We start from the raw sequence: 23,378 nt of genomic DNA, 5'->3' as shown, positions 1-23,378 counted from the left end.
TCTTTATGTTAGCTTATGGGGGATATCAAGTCCATGGGTAATATGTAAACTAGATAGCATCACTCTAAGTGATAGCATTATTCAATCTTATCCCTACCCGCTTCCTGCCTTTCAACGCTCTATACGTGGTAAATGGCTAATAGCTATATGGGAGCTGGTGTTGTAGAGTTGATATTTACTCTATATACTGAGAGTAGAATCTGCGGCACAAGAGTAGGAAATTATCCCATGCGCAGCTAGTTCGTATAGGCGCATAGTGTAAGGTCTTCATTACGATCGAATCGTCCTATTTAGCACTGATGATCTAGATTTAACACTCTACACCAACGGGCAGCCCATAAAGCTCATAGGTTATATATTCGCTGAAGGAGGTATCTAATTGTCTTCTCATCGCTGGCTATTATCATCACCTCCTATCCCAAACCTTCCACCCAACCCACTAAGATCTCGACGGAAAAACTTCCCTATGTTCTTAAGATTCTCATTCAAGTTTGCAGCTGCTGACGATCCTCCTTCGTTTGTGTCTGCGCCCTGGCCAGCCGGATTGAGGTTCGAGCTTGGAAGCGGTGTTCCTGTTCCAGACTGGACTACAGATCCAGTTGCTGCACGACCACTACCCCCCGAAGCTCCGCCTGGTGTGTTCCCGAGGTTTCCCAGACCAGGTGTTCCTAGTCTATCAACACCATCGCGGGCAGCGGATATAAGTGCCGATCCAAGCGTTGATGGGTCGAAGCGTGTTGGGAGCGTGTTGGCCCCTGATGAGGGATTCGCGGTGCCTCCCAGGTTAGCCAAGCCGAGACCTTGGGCTACAGAGGGGGAAATCGCTGCAGTAGGTGCTGGAGGTTGTAGGTAGGAAATTAACGGATTGCTTTCTTGCAAGTTGGAGGCATGGCGGTTAGACGTCTTATGAACCTGGAACAGTTCAACGAGACGATTCTGCTCCTGTTTGCTTCTGATCCCCTTTATATCAAGTATCTTCCTAAAATTGTTGTCACTCTTATCGGCAATATGGATAAGGTAGGCTTGCACAAGTGCCTCGGGCGGAACCGCTCGAACTTGGAGTGTCTTAAGAAGAGTATCGATTTTCTGGAAACTTTGGTTGACACGTTTCGTAAATGCAGCGGGCGCTGGTGAGAGGAGGCCTGATAGCCCGGTTTTTAGACCATAACTATCAAGGAGCATCTATATAGGCGTTAGATAGGGCTAAACGGAGGCATGTTTTATACAACAAGAAAGTAAGGGGATCACTCATACCTGCTCTGCGCCAGCTTCTGAAACGGGCTTGCACTGATAAATATTCGAGATGTAACTTGTGGTTGTATGTTCCACCAGGTTATCAACAAAAGCCCGCTGATACTGCTGCTTGTGAAGCATTTCTAATGTCTCGTCAGATCTTGCCTTTAAGTTTGACAACAGAACTTCAACGTATGGGCTTTGATCTCCAACGCCATCTTGTGCACTCCAAGATGTATTCCGCATCTCTCTCCAGGTTTGTTCAAGTTCAATGTCGACTTTCCGCACAAGAAGTCGAACAATTGCACTTGCTATTCCCATGAACGCATCTGCTTGGCTCTGGAGATCCACTTGTTGTTTAAACTGTTCGTCTATTTTGCTTTTTATCTTTTCTTCAAGTTGATTGCAGGTAGTATAGCAATAATCTGCTGTGTTAAGAACCATGGTGAGATCTTCACATGATGGCAACTTTGAAGAAACCTGGCTAGCAGGGCGGTCACTAATGTAATGCAGCAGCACCTGCTGTGCGTACTGGTCGAGGTATTTGCCAAACACCTTCGTTAACTCAGCAAGAGAGTTTCCCGTAGATAGCTTAGCACACTGCGCAAGAGATAGGCGGTAGAAGGTAAACAGTTCTGTTGAAGAGTGTATAACAAGTTGCGGCGAATATTCTTCATCCTGAGGCTTAATTGGCTGCTCTCTATATTTTCGAATGAGGCCGTCAAGTTGTTTGCCTTGGGCAGATACCCATAAGCTCAGGTAGGGCTCAAAGGCTTCGGAAATGGTCTGCGAGAAAATAGGCGATTCGCTCGAGGCAAACGTATCCGTTGATGCACGGGAAGCGCTGGTGAAGCGTCTGTCAAGGAAGTTTTCGAAATCAAGGGATTCCTGAAGGCATGATAGTATAAGGTTGACGTCCATAGTTTGTCCACTTCGTACAGACCTGGATAATATCCCTTTGAAGTCATCCCTTGTCCCTTCACAGAAGATATTTGCCAAAACTTCGTTAACTTTCCAAGAGGCCGGGAAAATCATCACATGCTCCTCGTCATAAGTTTTCAACATCCTTTTAAACCAGGAATATCTCCTAGAAATATTGTCGAGGGACCCGGCCTCCTCGTTTCCTCTGAATACTTGGCGATATTCTCTCAGTTGCGTGTTGCAGTACCAGGTAATGAGTCTCGATTTGGCCAAATCTCCCAACGCCTCCATGACGAGGCAGCCTTCAGCTAGAGTGTTCCTTTTCTGCGTTGTTTCTCCCTTGGCGAATATGATTTCAAAATCCTCGCAGACTTGTTCCAACAGCTCCCGTTGTATATCAGCAACGTTCCGACTTAGCGTAGCAATCTGGTCAATCGAGCGGTATGACTTAAAATGCGCCATTAGTTGTATAACGGCTTGGAGTAATTGTGCGCAATCCCGATACTGCCTCGACTTGCTCAGCGCTTTGAGCTGTTCATACGCAGTGGTAAGCATCTGAAGCCTCTTCAGCGTAGTCATAGACAACGTCAAATTCCCCTTCGCATTATCCAGTTGTTTAATATCTGCCGTCATCGCCGTAATTGCCTGTTCGGTCCTCAACGCTCGCTCTCGGACTTCCTCGATCTTCTTGAAGAGCTCGGCCATATCCTCTTTGGCGTTGCGGATGCGCTCAACGCTTTCCTGGTTGGAAGCTGCCTGCGCTTCCACGAGCGTAGTAATATCTTCGTCGAGTTCATCTTGGTATACCTGGAGGGCCTGGGAGGTTTTTGGTACGGCAACGAGGGTGGACGGGTGGGAGAAGATAGCATTTAGGTGTTCGATCGGGTTGTAGTCAGCTATACGAGATTAGCATACCATTCAAATATCAAATATAAGATCCTGGGACATGCCTCCATCCAGTGGGTCGATCTCCGGAGTCCCGTTCGTTGGCATAGGTGTGGTGATGGGTAGTTAACGCGCTGATATCGGAGGTATTCGATCGCATTTGGTGGCCTGTTGCAAGGTAGACGCGACACCTCTATGCGGTTTCATTCAGTGGACTCAAATACTGTATCCGAGAGGTAAAGCAGGGAGAAGAACAATGGAGGAATTTATATCTTATGGCATCGGCGATTCATGGGCGTGGAATTGTGTTGTTGTGATTGCTCGGAGACCTACGTAACTACAAAATGACGATGGTCCCTGGAGCTTTTGACGAGCTTGGCTCCAGAAATAGCTACGGAGATACGAAATGTCAAGCAGGAATATTTATTCTGGCCACAACGAAGCCGTATAGAGATAGGTTTATTGCTTTCCAACCTGCTCGGATTCCTTTTCTAGCTAAAGTACACTTCATTACATGGCAGATACCCTCCCAATGCGATAGTTAAAATGTGTCAAAAGAACTCCTGGAAGCGCATGAAAATGTAGGAATAAAAATAGTGGAATTGGTTGCTTGGAGCCCACATGCCAAGTAGAGCAAATGTTTCTTTCTGTTTTATAATAAGTATTCCAGAGGTGATTCTCCATGGAAGTAGTGGTGCAGTCTAATAACCCCAGTCGTTCTGGAGGTCGAGTTGGGCCAATATAATGTATCTGGAAGTGGAGATTTAAAGGCTGATGGCTTTTTCTTCAAAAGCTACTGAGGCCAGTTAATCACGCTCCAGGCAAAAATGCGTTAGGAGGTAGGTTTCCTTGCGCCTAAAATGTGATCGCCAGTTAGCATTATTTCTACCCATTTATAGAAAATAACTAATACCCAGGGGATACTAACCTTTAACTCTTCAAAATTCTTTAATGCGAGATTCAAATCCCAGCTATTACCGCTGAGAGCCATTTCTGAGAATGCTAGCGTCATTTTCGTCTTAAAGCTTATCTGAAGCACAAGTTGTTCCTGCTTGACTTGCTCTTCCGATTTCCCCGGTTGTGGTATTCCATACCCTGGTTTAGCTTCTGGGTGTTGTGCTGATAGCTGGGAAGGGTCGGGTGTTGGTTGTTGAATCGGTGGGATTGCTGTTGGTGGGGCTGGTGTGACTGTCACCACTGGGGGAATTTGGGGAACCTGGGGAACAACTGGCACCTGTTCGTGTTCTGGAATCCATGCAGTACAGTCCCCGAATACTCGGAGGCAGAGCATATCATTGCTAACCCGGAGTCCTCCAAGGCCGTTTCCAGGACCAAGGACAAATGTCCGATCGAAGCTGCGCGTTTGAGTCTTGTCTCCAGTACCAGGATACATCTCTTCAAATTTCCCATGTACAGTAATTAACAGACCGCCAACCCCAGTAGCGCTTTGATTGTTGATATCGGGAAGGCCAGGGATAGGATGACATTCAATAAGCCATTCTTTGGGATTGGAAAGGATCTCCGGGTGTTTTGTTTGTGGAAAGGAGTTCCATGCCTCACGAATGCTTTCAGTGCCAACAAAGCTTCGTGACATGCGGGCGGAAAGGTGGTTGATTTTTAGAAGATTTCTGCTTTTTCGGATGTATGCGTCCCACGATGGTGTTGATTCCGTTTGTGCAGCTCGTGGTGCCACGGTGTTGACGTTGTATGAAAATATGGAGTTTGCGTCGTAAATTCCGTTAAGTAAATCGTTTCGGTTACTGTCAAAGCCTGCGAAGAACGCTTTGACGAAGTTCTCCGCAATCTGGCCCTCATCCTGGAAACTGGGGCCCATCACTGGGATGGGAGTTTTCTTCTGAGCGGCGATCTCTTCGGCTGTCCGGACAGGGGTATTGTTCAATGTCCGAAGCTGAGGATACCATTTTATCATGGTTTCCTTGAAATTGGGCTCTGTGCATACCGGGTTCCCTGTCAGATCTAAAAAGTCGAGGTTGCGAAATTTCCACCTCCAGGTCGCCAGGCTTGAGATATCTTTTAATTGGTTGTGGGACAAGTCTAGATTCTTGACTTCGGGGAAAGTCTGCGCGAGCGAGGTGACAGCCGTGAGGTTTACTAGTTGATTGTTTGCTAGGCTGACACTCTCAACCGCAGCCTTTCGTTTAGCCGCGGAGTCGAAAGTAAGCTCGCACACTTTCATCAGAGCAGGAAAGAACTTTGACTCCGTGGTCACGCTATTGAACATCCCCATCTCCACCAGATCGGGATCGGTCCCCAATTTCGATAGGTCGAGAAGTTTTCCTGGTTCCGAATATCTCTTTGCCAGAAAAGCGGTCATCTTTGCTTTCGTATCAATAGCGGCTTGGGACGGTCCCTGAGATGGTCGTGATGAAGTGCCTGAAATCCCCGGTCCATCATGTAGTTCCACCGAAATCGGAGCCCCGGCAAACGAGTACCCATTCAGTCGTAAAAATCCATCCACCTGTTCGGGTCGAACTGATATTATCATATTGTCGCCTTCAACCCGCGACTAATGAACGTTAGCAAGGCATAAGTAACCTTGGGAACCGATTTTGTTTGCAGTCACTCGACAGCATTCGCGAAATGTCTGTACGGCCCCCCAAAAAAAGGTGTCGCTCTAGCATGCTGGTCTATGAGAACGAGGAGAGGGGCAATGCCGAAGAGTGGTGCTGCAGAGTACGTCGATGACCGCGAGAACGTGAACGTGAACGTGATATAGCACATACCTTTGTAATCTTGAATCGTCCAGGGGCCGTGGCGTTCTGGTCCATGGGAGTGGTCTTCTTCTCCAAAAATGCGATAAGACTGACGACGCCACCATCTGGGTTCGAAGCCGCCTTGCTCGCTTTCCACCCGCCGACTTTGATCTGTGTCAAGCTCCGTCTCGAGGCCCCGTCTACCATAGGCCCTCGGCCGTGTCTGATATTGGCCTGGGAAGATGAGCTGTTGAAAATCGCCTTCTGGAGCGCATCGATCGTCTTCTCTTTCTCGCCAGGTCTCCTCGACGATCGTCCGGATGCGCCTCCACGAGCTCCCCGTCCACGGCCTCTTCCCGAACCAGCCGCGGAAGCAGCCATGTCCATATCTCCATCTCGATCGATTCGAGGGGTGGCTCCTCGTTTCCGGATGCCACCGCGATCTGTCGCACCAGTCCTGCCTCGGGTACTTCTGCCGCGGTTGCTAGAGCTATTCATTCTTCCGCCTGAAACTTGCAGCATGGTCTAAGGAATGTGTTTGATCGGGAGATAGCGCGCGCAGGCAGCTCTTGTTCTTTAACAGTGAGCGGAACAGACAAGATAAGGTCTGCCGCCCGCTGTTTTAACGGCGTTTGTTTGGCATGCAAAAGTGGCAGTTGGATAAACTAGTGTATATGCTGGAGTGATGTCGTCAGGAGGTCGTAGAGAGGAGTTGTAGGAGTGTGATAGCTGGCGTTGTTAAAAGTGGTTTAATATCATGAAGAAAAAAAACGTTCACAAGTTCATGAATTCACGAGAAAGTCCAGTGACTGCCTGGTCCAGATCGGGCTAGTGCGGCTCTAACTATGTATTAGGTAAGCTGAAGATACTAAGTGAATATTCAATATTCAATCTTACAACATCTTACTCTATAAGTGTAATAGCATAGATATAGACCTGATACTCTTGGCCTTTAGATGCTAGATATTCTGTCTTTGATTAGTTAATTAGGAGTCTTCAAGTGGTGTTAAGCATCAACAAGCTACAAACTAGCCGAGTATCTCCCAACAATGATGTGTTATGAACAAGCTGCATCTATCTCTAGCTTTTTAGCTGCCATAAAGGTACTCTATACTCTGTACTCTATAAATAAAGGTGAATAAAGATAGTGAATAAACATCTATGCACACTTTTATAGATATATTATATAATACTTACATAAGCTATCCACTTTTGGCCAGATCTCTACACGTGACTATGCTTACTCAGCGAAACTCCGGACCAATCAGCGCAAACCTTCAAGGTGTCCTTTCCGCTGGGATGTCGAGAAAGCTTCAGGATGCGAACGTCGCTGGTGGTTTCTTTGCCTGCGAGGGCTGTTGTCTGCTTGTCTACTTGATTACTCCTGTACGGCTCCCTAGCTGTTGTGCGTCTGCTTGACCCTCCCTCTGAGATCAGTAATGGGCACTGCGACAACGCCCAATTGATCTCAGTTATCTATATCTCCCGCCAGGCGTATCCTTCCAGCAGTCAGTTGAAGGCTGTACCATCTTACACGAACGATCCTATCTTTATCGCAGGTGATCAATTGATACCTACTGCGGCCGCTCCGTCTGCCGATAACCCGTTTAACCGTGCGAAAGGATGGCGGGCAAATCTCGGTTCACGCGACTCGACGCCTTCGCCAAAACTGTGGAAGATGCGCGGATACGGACGAGATCTGGTGGAGTTGTCACCATAGCCGCATTGCTTATTGTTATCTATTTGGTTTGGGGAGAATGGAACGACTATCGAAGAGTTGTCATACAGCCAGAGCTGATTGTAGATAAGGGCAGAGGTACGCATGTCCAGCTTCCATATACGCCCTCAATCAGGAAGCTAACCTTGATTCCTAGGCGAGAGAATGGAAATCCACCTTAATATGACCTTTCCCAGGCTTCCCTGTGAGCTCCTCACCTTGGATGTCATGGACGTATCGGGTGAGCTCCAGACCGATGTCGACCACGGAGTTAACAAAGTCCGTCTTAGCTCTCTTGCGGAGGGCGGAAGGGTAATCGATGTGACGGCATTGGATCTGTAAGTGCTTCCAAAAATGCCAGAGGAAGCGCTCAGCCTACAGTTTTGCTAACTCGCATATTTACATAGACACAAGAAAGACGACTCCCCCGCCCATCTCGACCCTGACTACTGCGGAGACTGCTACGGCGTCCCTGCTCCCTCCAAAGCAAAGAAACCCGGCTGTTGCAACACCTGCGATGAAGTTCGTGACGCCTATGCAGAGAAAAACTGGGCCTTTGGTCGCGGTGAGGGTGTCAAACAGTGTATGGACGAGGGCTACTCCCAGCGCATCGACGAACAACGCAATGAGGGATGCCGCATCGAAGGAATCCTCCGCGTCAACAAAGTCGCCGGGAACTTCCACGTTGCTCCCGGCCGAAGTCTGACGTCTGGAAATTTCCACGCCCACGATCTGGATAACTACTACCATACCACCGTCCCGCACACAATGACACATATCATCCACAAGCTTCGATTTGGTCCCCAGCTTCCAGAGGAGTTATATAGTCGATGGAAATGGACGGACCAAGATGTGACCAACCCGCTCGACAAGACGGAGCACAAGACGGAAGAACCACGATACAACTTCCTCTATTTCGTCAAGGTGGTGTCGACGTCTTACCTACCGCTTGGATGGGACGCTTCGTGGTCGAGCGAGGCACACGCTCAGTTCCACGACCAGGTCCCGCTCGGTGAACAGGGGAAATATTTCGGTTCCCAAGGAAGTATCGAAACACATCAGTACTCCGTCACTTCGCATAAACGGTCACTCGACGCCGGCGATGATTCCGCCGAGGGACACAAAGAGCGTCAATTTGCTCGTGGGGGCATTCCATCTGTCATGTTCAACTATGAGATATCACCGATGAAAGTGATCAATCGCGAGACCAGACCAAAGTCTCTTTCAACATTTTTGACTGGTATTTGCGCCGTCATCGGTGGGACATTGACGGTTGCTGCTGCTGTTGACAGATTACTTTATGAAGGAGGCCTGAGGGTCAAGAAGTTGCACAAGAGTTGATCTATATATTTCCCCCCCATTTTGTCACACTATTATTTTATCATTCGGTTTGCCTCTTTTCGTTTTTTTCTCTCTTGGGCAATGTGATTGATATTGGCGTTCTATATATTGGTGAATACCATTTAAAAGGATACATCTGAGCGAAATTTACTCCTTTACTTATCCCCACCTAGGTATTCTAAGTTGCAGTGTAGAATTCTCGCCTGTAATCTCTTTGGTCATTTGTCTACAGAGGAGTACAAAATTCGCGAATATACCTTATAGCTACCGCGTCATAACTTTCCCCTAGGTTTACTCTCATACACCGAGGTCGTGCCCCTATTCAACCTTTCGACGGCATATAGAGGACCTTAAAACACCTGTCAAGACTTCTGAACTCTACACATCAAGGAAGTAGAAAGTTAAGCTGCTGAATTCACAAAAAAAAAAGTATTAGAATTTAAACCGGGGCCCTAAAAACCATAATCTTTGTCTATCCTTAATTCCTTGCTTTCCTGTATATCTTCCCTTCATCTTGTTCTCGCTTTGCAATCTAACACAATAGACAAACATTCTATCCCTGGTTCCGGTTCCGGTTTCGGTTTCTAGACTAATGCAGCGTTATGGCGTGTGGCGGCACGGCGCGGCGCGGCGTGGTATGGTGTGGTATGGCGTAGTGTAATATTATTCTGATGCATGCATGCATTGGCCTGCAAGAATGTAGGATGAGGATAACCCACGCAGATAAAAACGAACAAATACACAGATTATTAACTCAAAAACTCCTAATGCACAACTTAAAAGAAATGGGATGATGGGAAAAACTCGATGCTTTGGTGGTTCGATCAGGGATCGGGGAAAGGTCATCGTTGGTAAGTGTTCGATGGCCGAAATCTAAATACTAGAGCAGGAGACAAAGGAGATAGACGAAAATTCGCGAAAACAAGTTGGTGGCATTTTAGTCGGTGGCATAGTAGTGGTGGATGATAAAAGGAAACATGCAGATGTGGATTTGGTTCAGATCATGAGAGAAAGAGGAATGGATTCGATGGAAATAAGTGGTCGTGGTCATTATCAGAGAGAAACAGATGGAACAAAATGGGGGTAAGCCGGGGGAATACAGAGAGAGTGGGCGTAGAGGGTTGGCTGGAACAATGCAATAAGGGGAAACAATAAAATGAAAAGAGGGATATGTAGTTCATAAACTCAGAGCTGATTTCAGCATCTATGCGTGATACTGGGGTTGCCAATGCTGCTGTCCCTGAGGAGGTGCATAGTATCCTGGCTGCTGAGGCTGTTGCTGTTGTTGCGGGGGAATGTACGGAAACTGCATGGATGGGGCATACCCGGGCTGCGTACCCATGGGTTGCTGGTGTTGTTGCTGCAGCTGGAGCTGATATTGGGCTTGAGCTTGAGCCTGTGCTTGAGCTTGAGCTTGATACTGTCTCTGGGCAATAGCTTGCTGGACCATCTGGCCACTGACACCCTCTTTCATGGCCTTCCTCTCACGCTCACGCGCATCGATGGCGCTGACAAGACCAGATCCGAACTGCGGGCCCTGGGAAGCTTGGGAATTGTTAAGGTTTAGGAACGACGAGCCAGTTACGCGGGCGATGTGTTCTTGTTCGCGGGCAGAGAGTTGGCCGGAGACGTCTGGCTGGGCTAGCATCCTGTTTGCGCCACGCGAGGACGGGCGAGGGGGAAGGTCGTGGGGTCCTAAGATGACACTGGCGCCGCGAGAGGATGGGCGAGGTGGGCCATCGAGCATGGTCGTTGCGCCACGAGAGGAAGGACGGGCTGGGGTGTCGAGCATAACACTTGGACCGCGCGAGTGAGGACGTTGTGGGAGCTGAGTGGAAGATGATTGCTGGCGGATGTAGGCTGACCAGTCTCCTGACGCTGGGCGGGGAGGAGGCGTAGATTGAGTTGATTGCAGCGGGAGATGGATCTGGGACCTTGAAGCACGATTATGGACAAATTGTTCTGGTGAGATGCTGGCGGCCCCCGCGGCGACGGGGCCGCTGTCGGGGACCATGCCAGGTTGCCAGAGGACGCTGCGACGTCGTCCGCGTTCCTGTGTCGTGGGAGGAGGTGGAGAGTGAGATGAGGGTGACTCCTGGTTGAGGTGCTCAAGGAGACGGCCGGTAGAAAGCCTCCTCTCCCTAGCACCGAGTGTGCCTACGGAAGGGTCACGCTGGTGAGAGGAAGACAGGAGCAACATGGTATCAGAAGTGCTGGGTCGTCTGGTGGTTGGTTTATAGGTGTGCGTAGGCCCGAAATCGACCGTGGGTATATCCGGATTCACCTCATTTGGCGCAACAGATGGATGCTTATAGCGCGCATCACCAATGACGAGGTCTTCAGTCTTTGGCGCAGCGTCGCCGACGACCTTCATCTTTCCCATGCGTGGCTTCTGGATAGACTGAATCGACTTGACCGAGGCGGACGATCTATGCGAGCTCGCATACGATGGAGATACAACGGAACTTGCATCATCTAGGATAACAGGCTCACGCTGAAACGCGTACTTCTGCTGCGGCGGTGGAGGCGGCGAGGGAGATCGTGGACGTCTTATGATTCTGTCCAGCGCATCCATATCAATGTTATCACGCAGACTCCCCAGAGTAGACTCCGTCTTCACGCTCGCTGTCTCGGCGATGGGAATTTCCGCCGCCAGGGGCTTGCGGGAAATTCTCTTCTGCTGCACTGGCAGTTGATTCTCATCCTGCTGTTGTTTTATAGGCGACTGTCCTCCAATAGAGGTAGGGGTATACGACACATTGACGTTGACGTTACTGGCCGCATCACTGGGCGTAACCGGGCTACCCTGAGAGTAGTTCGAGCTGGATGCGCCAATACTGTTCAGCCGATTAAGCGCCACACCCCTGGTATTGGACTGCTGTCCGTGTTCATTCTCGTTCGCATTCTTGCTATTCATAGCTCCGGCCCAGGCGGCCGTAGCGCCAGCCACAGCGAGCCCGTGTACATTTCCCTTCCCCTTGCTGATGTCCATCAGCTGGTCCATCGTACCAACCGACATACGATTAGCTGCACGGCCAACCTCCGGCGACGGCTGCGGTCTAAACTGCGGTGTCCCCCGAGGGTCATGCGAGAAGGCAGGTGACTTTGGTATCCCTTGTGGGGGCGGGTTTGGTTGCAGGTTTTGTGCAATCTCCAAACGGTCGATAGGTCCGTTGTTGTCCACGTAGGCGCCGCTGTCAGGGGAACTGCGGCTGTCAGGTCCCTCCAACTCGTACGACCCATCCATCTGAGGGATGCCAGCCTCATGACTTGGTGGTGTAGGCGGGTGTTCAGGGATGTCCTCTCCGATATTCTTTTCAAACGACGGCGGGCTGCGACGGCCACGACGAGCGAACGGGAGACCGGTGTTCTCAGACTCAGACCGGTTGTGGGATATTCCAGGCTTGGTTGGAGAGCTGGAGGCCACCGTGTCGGATGAACTGCTTGGCTCACCATTTCGAGGCCCGACTGTCGCGTTACCAAAGCGCACGCTGGTTCCGCTGCGCGGAGGCAAACTGCTGCGTTTCCCGCTGCGGTGGCCTGAGACACTGCTCGTTCTGCTGCCGGTGTTCGACGTCATGCGGCGCGATGTAGCGTCCTTTAGCTGCTTCTTCCACTCGCGGGCGGTCCAGTTTTCGCTTCCCTGAGTATGGATCAGGGCAGACACGTCCAGAATATCGAGATATGCCCTGCGCTTGTTGCTGGGCATGGCGAACATCAGACTATTTGGGCTAACGGTATCAGCAAGCAGACGGGTAGGACGTCCGTAGATCCGGAAGGCATCGTAGGCAGGGAATAGCCAGCGAATCATGGTTTCGAATCCGGAGACGGCATGATGCATTTCTGGGAGCACGAAGACGAAACCCTCAGACGTAGTTCCGCCGATGGTGACTAGACCTTCGACTTTGACGAGCGTAGACTGGTCCACGAGCGGCCGGGACTGCGGATATATGGCGTAGGCAGAGTAGGCATCAGAAATAGACGCGATAGGAGCCACCTTTTTGCTGATCTTCTTGCTTTCGTAGAATTTGATATTCCCCTTTGGCGGCGTGGGTGCTCGGTCGTAGGGCGATTTCTTCTTCAGAGAGCGGTTGTAGAGCTGCATCTCCTTCTCCGATGGCGGCGAGATGACACACCAACACCTTCTCCAGGGAGTGCCTGCGCCGAACCGGACTCTAGCCCAATCTTCGTACTTGAATGCGGTTTTCTCGAGGATCATCTTGATACCGTTTAGATGCTTCCCTTTCCCGGCGATCAGTGCACCGGTGTATGATTCGTGCAAGAGCGAGTTTTCAAATATGGTGAGTCTCATTGCCGCCGTCCACTGGGTGAGCGAGTGCAGCGAGTCGAAATGAAGCAGGTATCTGTTCTTTCCGGCCGTGCTGATGCTGACGACATGCTGGAGAGGCTGATTGGTTTCATCTCGAGTCGGGAGTGTTTCCATCTAGGGGTAGTTAGATGACGATGCCTGGGTGAAGTATGAAGGGGCGTCTCACCATCTTGATAGTAGCATCAGCCAAGTTGATGAAGCTGGGGGGAGCATTGGCCTGTCCTCCAGCAGTATCCAGAGCAGCCGCATTCCATATAGAAAGCACGGTCCCAACCAGCTGCCCAAAGCACTCGACCCACTGTCTATCCGTACAGGCTCGTCCTTCTAGTCAGAGTTAACAGTGGTTTCATGTAGGGGGAGAGGAAGTAGAAGAAGAAGAAGAAGCATACGGGTGTCTAGGTCGTTGAGCTTCAAGAAGTATCCTTCCTGGTATAGCTTGTTGGCCTGGTTGTTCAAATAGGCAAAGACAGGCTCTAGCTCTGGTACTGGAAGAGGCTCTGCCTCCAGAGACGGGAAGGGAGCTGTCTGTTCCTGGCTCTGGCTCTGGTGCTCACTATCACTCTGTGCCAACTTCTGAGCCCACAGCGAGGTGATCGGCCTGCTCAGCCGGCGTGTCCGTCTCATGAACGGCAGGGTAGAGTTCTGCTGCTGGTCCGGACTGGAGCCAGGAGCAGTCTCTGAGGCTCCGGCTTTGTTATTTGGCTGTGACTGCGACAAGGTGCCGGGGAGATCTGGCGTAGAGTGCGAGACTGATGATGTCGCTGGCTTGTTCTTGGAGCCATCTGCGCGGGAGGAGAGGAAGGAGAGGACTGTAAAGCAGGATGGTCAGCAGCAGCACCAGCAGATAGGGACCTGTATATTCACAACCAACCTCTTAAGCGGCCCATGTTGGACAATTGCAAGCCAGGAGCTGCACCCTGGCCGTCTAGACAAGTGAGATGGCCAGTCCAGTCAAACTGAGAGCTGTGAACGGTGTCTAGGAGCTTCTTTCAGCGGCCATGTAGACAGCGGCTGGCGGGAGGAAGCGCCGACGGAAGCGCGACAGTATCACACCTCTCGAGGAGGAAGAAGAGGAGGAAGAGGAGGAAGAGGAGGAAGAGGAGGAAGATGACGAAGAAGAGGAGGAAGAAGAGGAAGAGGAAGACTCTGTAGATGAAGAGAAGCTGGTGACCGGTGTTTACTGGGTGTGATCCATGGCGGTTGACAGGTGATGGCGATGAAACTAGCCTGGAGCTTAATACGGAGTACGTAGCATCCGGTAGTATATGAAGATCGTATAGGGGAAGAGAACAGAAGAGAGTAAGAGAGAAGAAGAGTGAAGGAATAAGTGAAAGAGAGAGACGGCGCTTCAACTTCTACAACGGCCAAGCCAGCTTCCTGCGACACGGCGGATAATCCCAGTAACAGTCAACAGCAACTGTCAACCACGACTACACTTGACTACATTACGACGACTACTACTACTACGACGACTACTTGACTACTTTACTTGACTATAATTACAGCTGCTACAACTACTGCTACTGCTACAACTACAACTGCTACAACTACGAGATAGGTCTCCGCCCTCCGCCTCCGCTGGTTCCGCAGCCACCGTCTACTATAGATCTCGAGCCCTGGGAAAAGCAAAAACATCAAGGCTCAAGCGAGAAATACAAGAGAAACCATGTCTCAGATCACATCCAGCACGGCCCGGCCGGTCGCACAGCTTGGAGCAAAACGCCGCCTGTATAAACATACGCCTCGCCGCAGCGCTAAAGACATAGCGTACTGCATGTCTCTTCCTCTAGACTACGGATATACGACGGAGCAGCAGTTGGAACATACGAGCCATAAATAACTTGATACTACGACCGGGTACCAGTGACGCGTTCAGACCCAAGTGACAAATGCTCCAGCTCCATGCCAGATCCATGCCATCTCCCAGCCACTGCTCGGCTCGACCAATTGTCAATCTGGCCTGCCCTGGCAGACTCGGTCCATCCATGCCCTTGCGAGGCCAGCCCACGTCCATACGGCGACGCCCAACGTTGTGCCGGATGGGGATGGCATTGGTTAGACAGAGCAGATACAGGCGGATGCATGTACGACAGAGCAGAAGCAAGATGCACATCGCGTGGTTATTCGTACAGCCCTTTGAGGGCAGACGCCGATGAGATACGTTCTATCTTTTGGCCTGGTTGGTTAAATGTTGCTTGGACAAGGAATGATGAGTTACTGGTGGATATCAATTACTCGGACAAGCAATGATGGGCTACTGGTGAAGAAACGTCGGTGAGATCTCTGCATCTCATCGTGCTATTGCGTACATGTGGCTTCGATGCAGATCGCTGTGGCAGAGGTACCAACACGTTGGAAGAAGAAACGACGATCTGCGGCCAACTGTTAGGCAAGAAAGCAGGGAAGAAAGAAAGCAAACAGTCGATCGCAGACGACAGACGCTACATGTATACAGTATTCATTTCTCATTATCATTACTACGGAGTACTATCGACTGCATGATGTTGGATATCAACTCTACGTCAGAAGCGGGTCGACGAGACCGCCCAACCCGCCCAACCCGCCCAACCGATCGTCCTTACGTTCCTGGTCTTCATCGTGGCTTGCCATGACCTCATCGACGCTAACATCGGGATATGCATAGAGACCCTGATCGATATGGCCACGGCCACGACCACCGTCACCGCCGTCGCCTTCGCCTTCGCCTTCGTTGCCGCACATCATGTCCATCTCATACTCAAAAGCAGGCCGGGCAAAACTCTCGTTCCCGCCTTGCATGGCTCGCTGCATGAAGAGAATCTGCACCTCGTTCTCGTCCATGCCGTGCTTAGTTCCCATGTGCAGCCAGAGATCGTAGTCACGGCGGAACCTGTGCTCGCACTCCGCTAGTAGACACGGTATCTGGCGGTTAACGGACTCTTCCGCGTAACCTTGACCAGTAAGCAGAGCGACATTCGATGGGCCTTGGGGTGCAGACGCGGACGCAGACGCGGACTTGGACGAGGTAGGGGTCTTCGCCTTCCTCTCAGCCCTAGCATTCCGATATCCCATATGTGCAGTCCTGACATGCTCTTCCAGCGCGAGCTTACTACCATACCGCTTCCCACAGGCATCAGCCCCGTCCCAGCCCTCCACCTTCTTGGACGTAGAGAGATCCGTCTCGCCGCACGCAAACCGCTTCTCCCCCTCATGCACCGTCTTGACATGGACGTTGAGATTGCCTTTTTTTGTAAAGCTACGTCCACAGCCTGGATGCTGGCAGGGATGCGTTCGTCGATCGTCCACAGATACAGTCCCATGCGATATCTCCATGTGTCGACGTAGATCCTTTGCCGACGAGCAGGTATGCGCACAGCTCGGACAGGTAGGAGGATGCACGGAACGCATATGCAATTGTAGCAATGCATATGTCGGGAAACTAAACCCGTTCCCCCCTTCTGCCTCTTCATCAACGCTCATACATTCCGTACAGGTAAACCGCGCCTCTCCGTGAACCCTCCGTTCATGGGCCTTCAGATGACCCGCCGTATCAAACGCGGCCGTACAGGTCTTCCCCGACCCCAGCACAGCCTGACACGGAAACGGCCTCTTCTTCAAATGCACCATCATAACATGCTTCAGCAGCGTCGAGTGTTTACGGAACGTCTCTCCGCATTCTCTCCCTCCTTCACCAGTTTCCGTACACGTATATTTATCCCGCCCCTCATGGGCAGCTAGATGTCTCCTGAGCCTTGAACCCGTAGCAAACGCCTTCCCGCACCCTTCCCGCTCACACACGTAGTCTCGTACAAGGGTATGTGCACTCTTAACATGGTGGTTTAGATGGGATGCTCGGAGGAAGTTCTTCTCGCATCCATCGTACGTGCAGGCGAATATGCGTTCGTTGGTATGGGATCGGAGATGCTCGGCAAGACGTGCAGGACGGTTGAACGCCTTGCTGCAGTTATCGTAGGGACAGTGATGCGTCTTGAGCTCGGATGGGTATTTGGACGAGGCAGGCGAGAACGGTGTCAGCGGCGTTGGATGCAGCTCGTCGTCCGAGTACGCAACTTCATCGACGATGGACGAGGAGTCGCAGTCAGCATCGGAGTCGTCGTATTTTTCTTCTTGGCCTAGATATGTCAGTATTCTTCCATCGCCGTTAATATCATCGCCGTTGAGCACCTACCTGGCCTCGATAGCTGTATCCTCTTCAGCTGTCTCTGAGCTTCCTCTGCTGCCTTCCGTTTGACAGCCATGGCGACAACTATAGCTCAAACATGTCTAGCACAGCATAACAACGTAGACCGTATCCTTAACCCTTCAATAATCGAGTTGGACTCTTGTTGATATTTCATCTGGTCATCTTTGTGTGTTCTTTTCGAGGCCGAAAAAAGGCATGAAATCTTGGCGCCAAGCATCTTTTTTTTTTCTTTTCGTTTTGTTCGCGGAAGAAGAAAACGTCGAACAGCGCAGAGAAGAACTTGCATCGTCAGGCAGAGAACTACGTATATCGCGTTTACAGTAACCAGTCTCTCTTTAATACTATCGCGATGTCTGACTTTGGCGGCGACGACCACGACGACCGCGAAGACGGAGGGTGAGTCCTTCACAGCTTCACCTTCATCAACTTCAACTTCAACACGCGGACTGACATGATCTAGTATCGACTACGAGCCAGCGGAGGACTTCTTCGACGACACCGCGGCCGATGACTTTGCAGCCGAAGACCAGCCGGAGGAAGGCTACGCTGTGCTGAACGGCGACGGACAGCCGGCCACTGCCAACGGAGAGAACGGCGACCCCAATGCCTCCTCGGGCCAGCAGGGGAAGGTCATGCTGCAGCAGCGTGAGAAGAAGGTCGCCAACGACCAGCGGACTACTACACCGTACATGACCAAGTACGAGCGCGCGAGAGTACTGGGCACGCGTGCGCTGCAGATTAGGTGAGCTGCAGAGTCCTCTCGACACCGGCGACAGTTGTACTGATGAGATGTAGCATGAATGCGCCTATCCTGGTTGACCTGGAAGGTGAAACTGATCCGCTACAAATCGCCCTGAAGGAGCTGAACCAGAAGAAGATCCCCCTGATTATCAGGAGATATCTCCCGGACGGATGGTGAGTGCTGCACACATACATGCCTCGTCAGCATCTAACTTCTCTAGGTACGAGGACTGGACATGCGAAGAGCTTCTCTAGTCATACTCCGTATATCTACTCGACTTTTTAGCATAGCGATGGGGTTTGGGTCTGGTCTTAGCAATACATATATTTACCTAACTGTCCATCCACGTAATTGTTCATCACGTATCTGTATTCTAAGAGACAGTTAACGATCGTCTGCGTGCTCGTGTTTCATGCAGATATCAGCGCCAGTGACGCCGGCAGCCTCCTCGGCAGCATCGAGCTCTCCTGTATACGAACCGCCAGCTCCGTCCTTGCCGTCAGACTGCCGAAGCCACTGCCGCAGGTTCGCGCCCCTCCGAACCGCCGTATAGAGCGCAGAGTGCTATAGGCCGGCGCTAGAAGATGGAGAACGGGCTCGCCGCTGCTTCTGGTTGTTCGATGGATTAATCAGACGCAGTTTTCGGTGCCGAACGGCTATTTCGTGCCTTTTTGCTCGTCCTGCTTCTGCTACTTATGCAAGATGGATTCCTCTTGCGAGACCTGTCTCTGTCTCTATACCCATGCCCGAGGATGGTCGACCTTGAACGGGACGAGAAGAGCTCCCTGGGCCGCCGGAGCCTGTCTGCTTCGTCGGTCACCATTCCCAAGGACGATGCCGGATATGCCAACGAGGAGCATTCCTTCGACACCGGCTGGACGGCCTGGTCCCAGGTCCTCGCCTCTTTCTTTCTCTTCTTCAACACCTGGTATGTCTCTCACAGGAGGTAGCAGTACGGAATATATGCTAACGGGATCAGGGGAGTCGTGACGGCGTTCGGGGTGTTTCAGACATACTATGAACACAACCTGCTCGACCATCTGTCGCCGTCGACCATCTCCTGGATCGGGTCGACGCAGTCCTTCTTGCTGCTCTTCTTCGGGACCATCACCGGCTCTCTCTTCGACGCCGGCTATGTCAGACACCTGCTGGTGATCGGCTGGGTCCTGATCCCCCTCGGGCTCATGATGACCAGCATAGCCAGCTCGTTCTGGCAGATATTCCTCGCCCAGGCTATATGTATGGGCCTGGGATTCGGCAGCGTCTTCGTCCCCTGCGTCGCCGTCTTGCCTCAGTACTTCAAACGGCGGAGAGCAATCGCCAACGGCATAGCTGCTACCGGCAGTGGCATCGGCGGCGTCGTCTATCCCTTCATCTTCCGCCAGATGCAGAAGGGCATCGGGTTTGCCTGGGCCACTCGCGCCCTCGGCTTCATCGTCTTCGCTACAATGTCGATATCCGTCTGTCTGCTCAGGATGCGGTTCAAGCCCGCCGAACGACGCAGCCTGATCCAGCTCTCTGCCTTCAGGGACCCCGTATACTCCCTTTTCTGCATCTCGCAGTTCTGCGGCTTTCTCGGCCTGTATAACATGATGGTCTACATACAGCCCTACGCCATCGACCAGGGCATCATGAGCACCGATCTGGCCTTCTATCTCCTCGCCATACTCAACTCTGCCTCTACCTTTGGCCGGATCATCCCAAACTACTTCGTCGACTACCTCGGCCCCCTCAACGTCATGATACCCATGACTTTCTGCTCCGGCATCATTGCTCTCGGCTGGATAGGCGTCCACACCACCGCCAGCGTCATCGTCATCGTGCTGCTGTACGGTTTCTGCTCGGGGGCCTTCGTCTCCGTTCCCCCCGTCGTCTTGATCAGCATAACGCCCGACATGCGAGATTTCGGCACTCGGCTGGGTATGACGTTTGTCTTTAACTCGGTGGGCGCCCTTGCAGGTACGCCTATTGGAGGTGCCATCATACACGGCTCAGGGAACCAATACCTTGGCGTGCAGATACTGGCTGGTTCCTGTCTACTGCTCTCTGCCCTTCTCCAGGTCGCCGCTAGGTTTATCAAGTCAGGGCCGGTCCTGTTTGTGCGTACCTAGTCGACATCATCACACATCTATACATCAGCACATACATCATCAGCACATACATCATCAGCACATACATCATCAGCACATACATCATCAGCACATTTACATACAACATACATACAGCACATACGGCGAGTATAACGGGGCATGAGCTCCAACTCAGACATCTGAGTGTACATATAGTCCCAGCATGCAGCTGGTCGACATCATTCCTGCTAAAAAGGATACAAAAGCACTACATATATATAGTATATATAAAAAGATATATAATGTAATAAAATTCATCTATGCATAACTTTTACTCTAGTGTTCATAACAGTCGTCCACCATGTACCCATACCCTACCGTATATGACCTACTCTATTGTTCATCCATTAAGTAACGTCCTCAGGATGCACCAGGAAATTCTCCCCGTCCTTACGAGAATGTTTCAAATGCACATCCCGACTCAACGGCTTTCGCATATCGAACGCATCCTCACCCTCCTCCGACATCCCCGTAGGATCGTCACTGTAATAATTCACCACCCGTCTAAACACAGAATATCTATACATGTCCCATCAGTATACACCTACCTGTAACGGTGGAAACGAAAGACCTACCCCATGCCCTTGTACATATCAACAGCGACCTTATTCCCGGCTCGAACATATAAATCGACAAACCACGCATTATTCATATCCGATGCCCGCTCCAGACTCTCCGTCAGCCGTCGTGCGTGGCCCATCCGTCGAAAAGCAGGGGCAACAGTCAACACCGTGATATGGCCATGCCAGGGCGTATAGTGCTCCGAATGACGCATGGATTGCGGTTGCGCCTCAAGCTTGCCCATTACTATTTAGTCCCATCGAAGTCAGTCACGCCACGTCTGCCATGTTCGTTCTCTCTTCTGCTCTTCCTGCTGTTCTGCGCGGGGCGTTGGGCCGCAACCGCAAGCGAATATTGAAACTGCGCTGTCCCAAACAACAGGTGAAGGAAAAGGCCGGTCAGAAGGAAAACGTACTGTAGCCGACTATCTGGCCATCGCGCTCCTCGACGACGTTGAACAGCGAGGGCCATTTCATCAGATAGTTGAGATAGAAGTGCAGGTCGTAGTTCTCGGTCAAGGGATCGAGGTTGGTCAGGTTGAGATTGAGCAGGTCGGCGGGCGTCATGCGCCGGATCGTGGCCATGATGAAGTCGAATCAGCCGGCGGCGACCACCTGCGACCACGAATCAGCCAGCAGCGAGGAAGAAGCCGGAGTGCGTGTGTTGTAGATATGTTGTACCTGGTCTGGAGTTGGAGTATGGTGCAGGTTTCTTATCTCGATAAAGATTCAGACCAAGGCTGTGAAACAACTATTTACATCTAAACTAATAGCAATTTACACCAAACTCCTTTATCATAGCAACCATCTCCCTGATCAACAGCTCTCTGTCTACCCGTTCTAACGGCCTGATACGAGCAGAGAGTCCTCGGTGCGAGATACTAGCATTGCACTTAGGGCAAAAGGTAAATAATTTGCTTCTTTCGGTGATGGACAGGGGACGGGCTGGAGACTAAAATACTAATTATTTTCTTAGCAGGGACAAAGGAGAATCTTCACAGTCGACGGGAGATGCCAGTCTGGTTTTAAATATAAAAGAGAAGATAAAGAGAAGATACCGTCTTCATGGGGAGCATAGCAAACATGCCCTCGTCTCCTATCTCTCCCCGTCAACGCCGCAGACACCCCCCGAGCATCGACCTCTCATCGACGTCTCCAAGCACATTTGCCTCGAATTCAAACGGCCTATACTCCCCGCAGACTGCTAGAAGCTCTTTTCCACAGTCTCCTGTCACGCCGCGACAACGGCACCGCATGTCAATCGACAGGACGTCGCGGTACTCCGCCGACTTCACGAACGATATCAACGAGGGCAGTCCCATACTTGACGGAGGCCTGGGCAGTCTTGCCGATGAGCTTGCGGATGCCTGGGACGAGGATGTGGAGGATATATCCGGTCTACGGGGGGAAGGGGACGAAGACGGGTTTGACGACGACCACCTTGGCTCTCCAGGGGAAAGCATGCGGAACGATCATGACGGCGGCGTGAATGGAGAATTTATCGATTCAATACACGATCTAGGCATTGGGATGGGATCTAACCCGTCAAGAAGACAGGATGGCTCGGAGTCTGAACACGAAGGCGGACTGCGGCCGTCAAAACCACGACCAAAGTCGATGATGATGAATAATGCTCAACGACACCGGAGATATGAATCGTCACTGTACGATGGTTCCGAGTACGGGCCTGACTCTGACATTGAAGAGTGTGCTGATATATCTCCTGCACTGGAGGCGCGGATGGCTGCAATCGAGCAGCTCGTTCGGTTTGGGAATATTGAAACCGAACAGATGGGCAACGACGTTATCGATCGTGTAATCCATGGCTTGCGAGACCTAGGCGGACAGAGTGAGATTGAAAGCGGTGCTTCCAGGTTAGTTTCTCTTCTATATAAATAAAAGCGGATATAAAAGCCCCATGCTAACATATCTATACAGACTTATTACCGCTCACGCCTCTCTAACCTCCCATCTAACGCACCAAACCCGCTCTCTACAAACCCTCACCCACCCACTCCTCTTCTCCCACTTCCCAGTCCTCTCATCCGACGCCATAGACGACCTCATCCCCTTAATAGAAGACGTCCTACCCAACCTCCCCTTCCCCGTCCAAACCAACCCTTCCACGTCCGCCTCCGCATCCATGCAACACGACCTCTCCCCGTCCCAATGCTCAACTACAAGCTCCAGCTCAAACAGCGCCGCTACCAACCCTCTCCTTTCTCTACAGGCCCTCCTGGCCCAAACCTCAGATCTAACACATACCCTACGGGCACTAAGCGACACACTGCATGAGTCCCGTCAATTGACTTCTGCCGCGTCTCGACGGCTAAAGTCAGTTCGTGAGCTGGTATCCGAGATCCGACGGGACGAAGAGGCGCGTAAAGAAGGGACGGCCTGGATTGAGCAAGGAGAATGGGATAGGCGGCTTGGTGAGCGTGAGGCCGGCAGGGTGTGTGGTGATGTGGTCAGTGGATTCGAGGCTGTTTGTGGAGAGTGGAGGGATAGGCTGTTTGGGACGGAGGTCGTTGTTGCATAGTCAGTCAATTGGTTATAGGCATGGATAGATGTGCGGTGCGGTGTTGGTGTTGGTTGCAGGGATACCTTTTTTTTATATTATTTT

The 23,378-nt window shown here is 51.2% G+C and overlaps 8 protein-coding genes across 8 annotated transcripts; 4 read left to right on the top strand and 4 right to left on the bottom strand.

Annotated features, from left to right (window-relative positions):
* Positions 1–387: 387 nt before the first annotated feature.
* GIQ15_03521 (uncharacterized protein) lies at positions 388–6,275 on the bottom strand (the record flags this gene model as incomplete). The annotated part of the gene is made up of 4 exons (XM_033550938.1): positions 388–1,182; positions 1,255–3,050; positions 4,018–5,566; positions 5,784–6,275. The coding sequence occupies 4 exons, from the start codon at positions 6,273–6,275 to the stop codon at positions 388–390; spliced, it is 4,632 nt and encodes a 1,543-aa protein (XP_033408099.1).
* Positions 6,276–7,376: 1,101 nt separating this feature from the next.
* GIQ15_03520 (endoplasmic reticulum-Golgi intermediate compartment protein 3) lies at positions 7,377–8,811 on the top strand (the record flags this gene model as incomplete). The annotated part of the gene is made up of 3 exons (XM_033550937.1): positions 7,377–7,569; positions 7,628–7,808; positions 7,878–8,811. The coding sequence occupies 3 exons, from the start codon at positions 7,377–7,379 to the stop codon at positions 8,809–8,811; spliced, it is 1,308 nt and encodes a 435-aa protein (XP_033408098.1).
* A 1,053-nt stretch (positions 8,812–9,864) lies between these two features.
* Positions 9,865–14,028, bottom strand: GIQ15_03519 (PH domain protein; the record flags this gene model as incomplete). The annotated part of the gene is made up of 5 exons (XM_033550936.1): positions 9,865–9,936; positions 10,274–13,255; positions 13,308–13,439; positions 13,628–13,950; positions 14,013–14,028. The coding sequence occupies 5 exons, from the start codon at positions 14,026–14,028 to the stop codon at positions 9,865–9,867; spliced, it is 3,525 nt and encodes a 1,174-aa protein (XP_033408097.1).
* Positions 14,029–15,658: 1,630 nt separating this feature from the next.
* Positions 15,659–17,379, bottom strand: GIQ15_03518 (zinc finger protein 354C; the record flags this gene model as incomplete). The annotated part of the gene is made up of 2 exons (XM_033550935.1): positions 15,659–17,253; positions 17,310–17,379. 2 exons carry the CDS (start codon positions 17,377–17,379, stop codon positions 15,659–15,661), a joined length of 1,665 nt encoding a protein of 554 aa, XP_033408096.1.
* A 294-nt stretch (positions 17,380–17,673) lies between these two features.
* Positions 17,674–18,320, top strand: GIQ15_03517 (DNA-directed RNA polymerase I; the record flags this gene model as incomplete). Its single annotated transcript, XM_033550934.1, has 4 exons — positions 17,674–17,720; positions 17,785–18,066; positions 18,120–18,239; positions 18,287–18,320. The coding sequence occupies 4 exons, from the start codon at positions 17,674–17,676 to the stop codon at positions 18,318–18,320; spliced, it is 483 nt and encodes a 160-aa protein (XP_033408095.1).
* A 498-nt stretch (positions 18,321–18,818) lies between these two features.
* Positions 18,819–20,177, top strand: GIQ15_03516 (riboflavin transporter MCH5; the record flags this gene model as incomplete). The annotated part of the gene is made up of 2 exons (XM_033550933.1): positions 18,819–18,994; positions 19,046–20,177. The coding sequence occupies 2 exons, from the start codon at positions 18,819–18,821 to the stop codon at positions 20,175–20,177; spliced, it is 1,308 nt and encodes a 435-aa protein (XP_033408094.1).
* Positions 20,178–20,542: 365 nt separating this feature from the next.
* Positions 20,543–21,340, bottom strand: GIQ15_03515 (N-acetyltransferase 5; the record flags this gene model as incomplete). Its single annotated transcript, XM_033550932.1, has 3 exons — positions 20,543–20,714; positions 20,771–21,002; positions 21,172–21,340. 3 exons carry the CDS (start codon positions 21,338–21,340, stop codon positions 20,543–20,545), a joined length of 573 nt encoding a protein of 190 aa, XP_033408093.1.
* Positions 21,341–21,838: 498 nt separating this feature from the next.
* On the top strand, positions 21,839–23,294 carry GIQ15_03514 (uncharacterized protein; the record flags this gene model as incomplete). Its single annotated transcript, XM_033550931.1, has 2 exons — positions 21,839–22,629; positions 22,694–23,294. 2 exons carry the CDS (start codon positions 21,839–21,841, stop codon positions 23,292–23,294), a joined length of 1,392 nt encoding a protein of 463 aa, XP_033408092.1.
* Between the last annotated feature and the right edge of the window lie 84 nt (positions 23,295–23,378).

The sequence above is a fragment of the Arthroderma uncinatum genome (genome assembly GCF_011692745.1).
Source record: "Arthroderma uncinatum strain CBS 119779 chromosome Unknown scaffold2, whole genome shotgun sequence".
Taxonomy (NCBI): Eukaryota; Fungi; Ascomycota; class Eurotiomycetes; order Onygenales; family Arthrodermataceae; genus Arthroderma; species Arthroderma uncinatum.
Note: the sequence above shows the minus strand (reverse complement) of the source record. Positions and strands in the feature narration are given on the sequence as shown.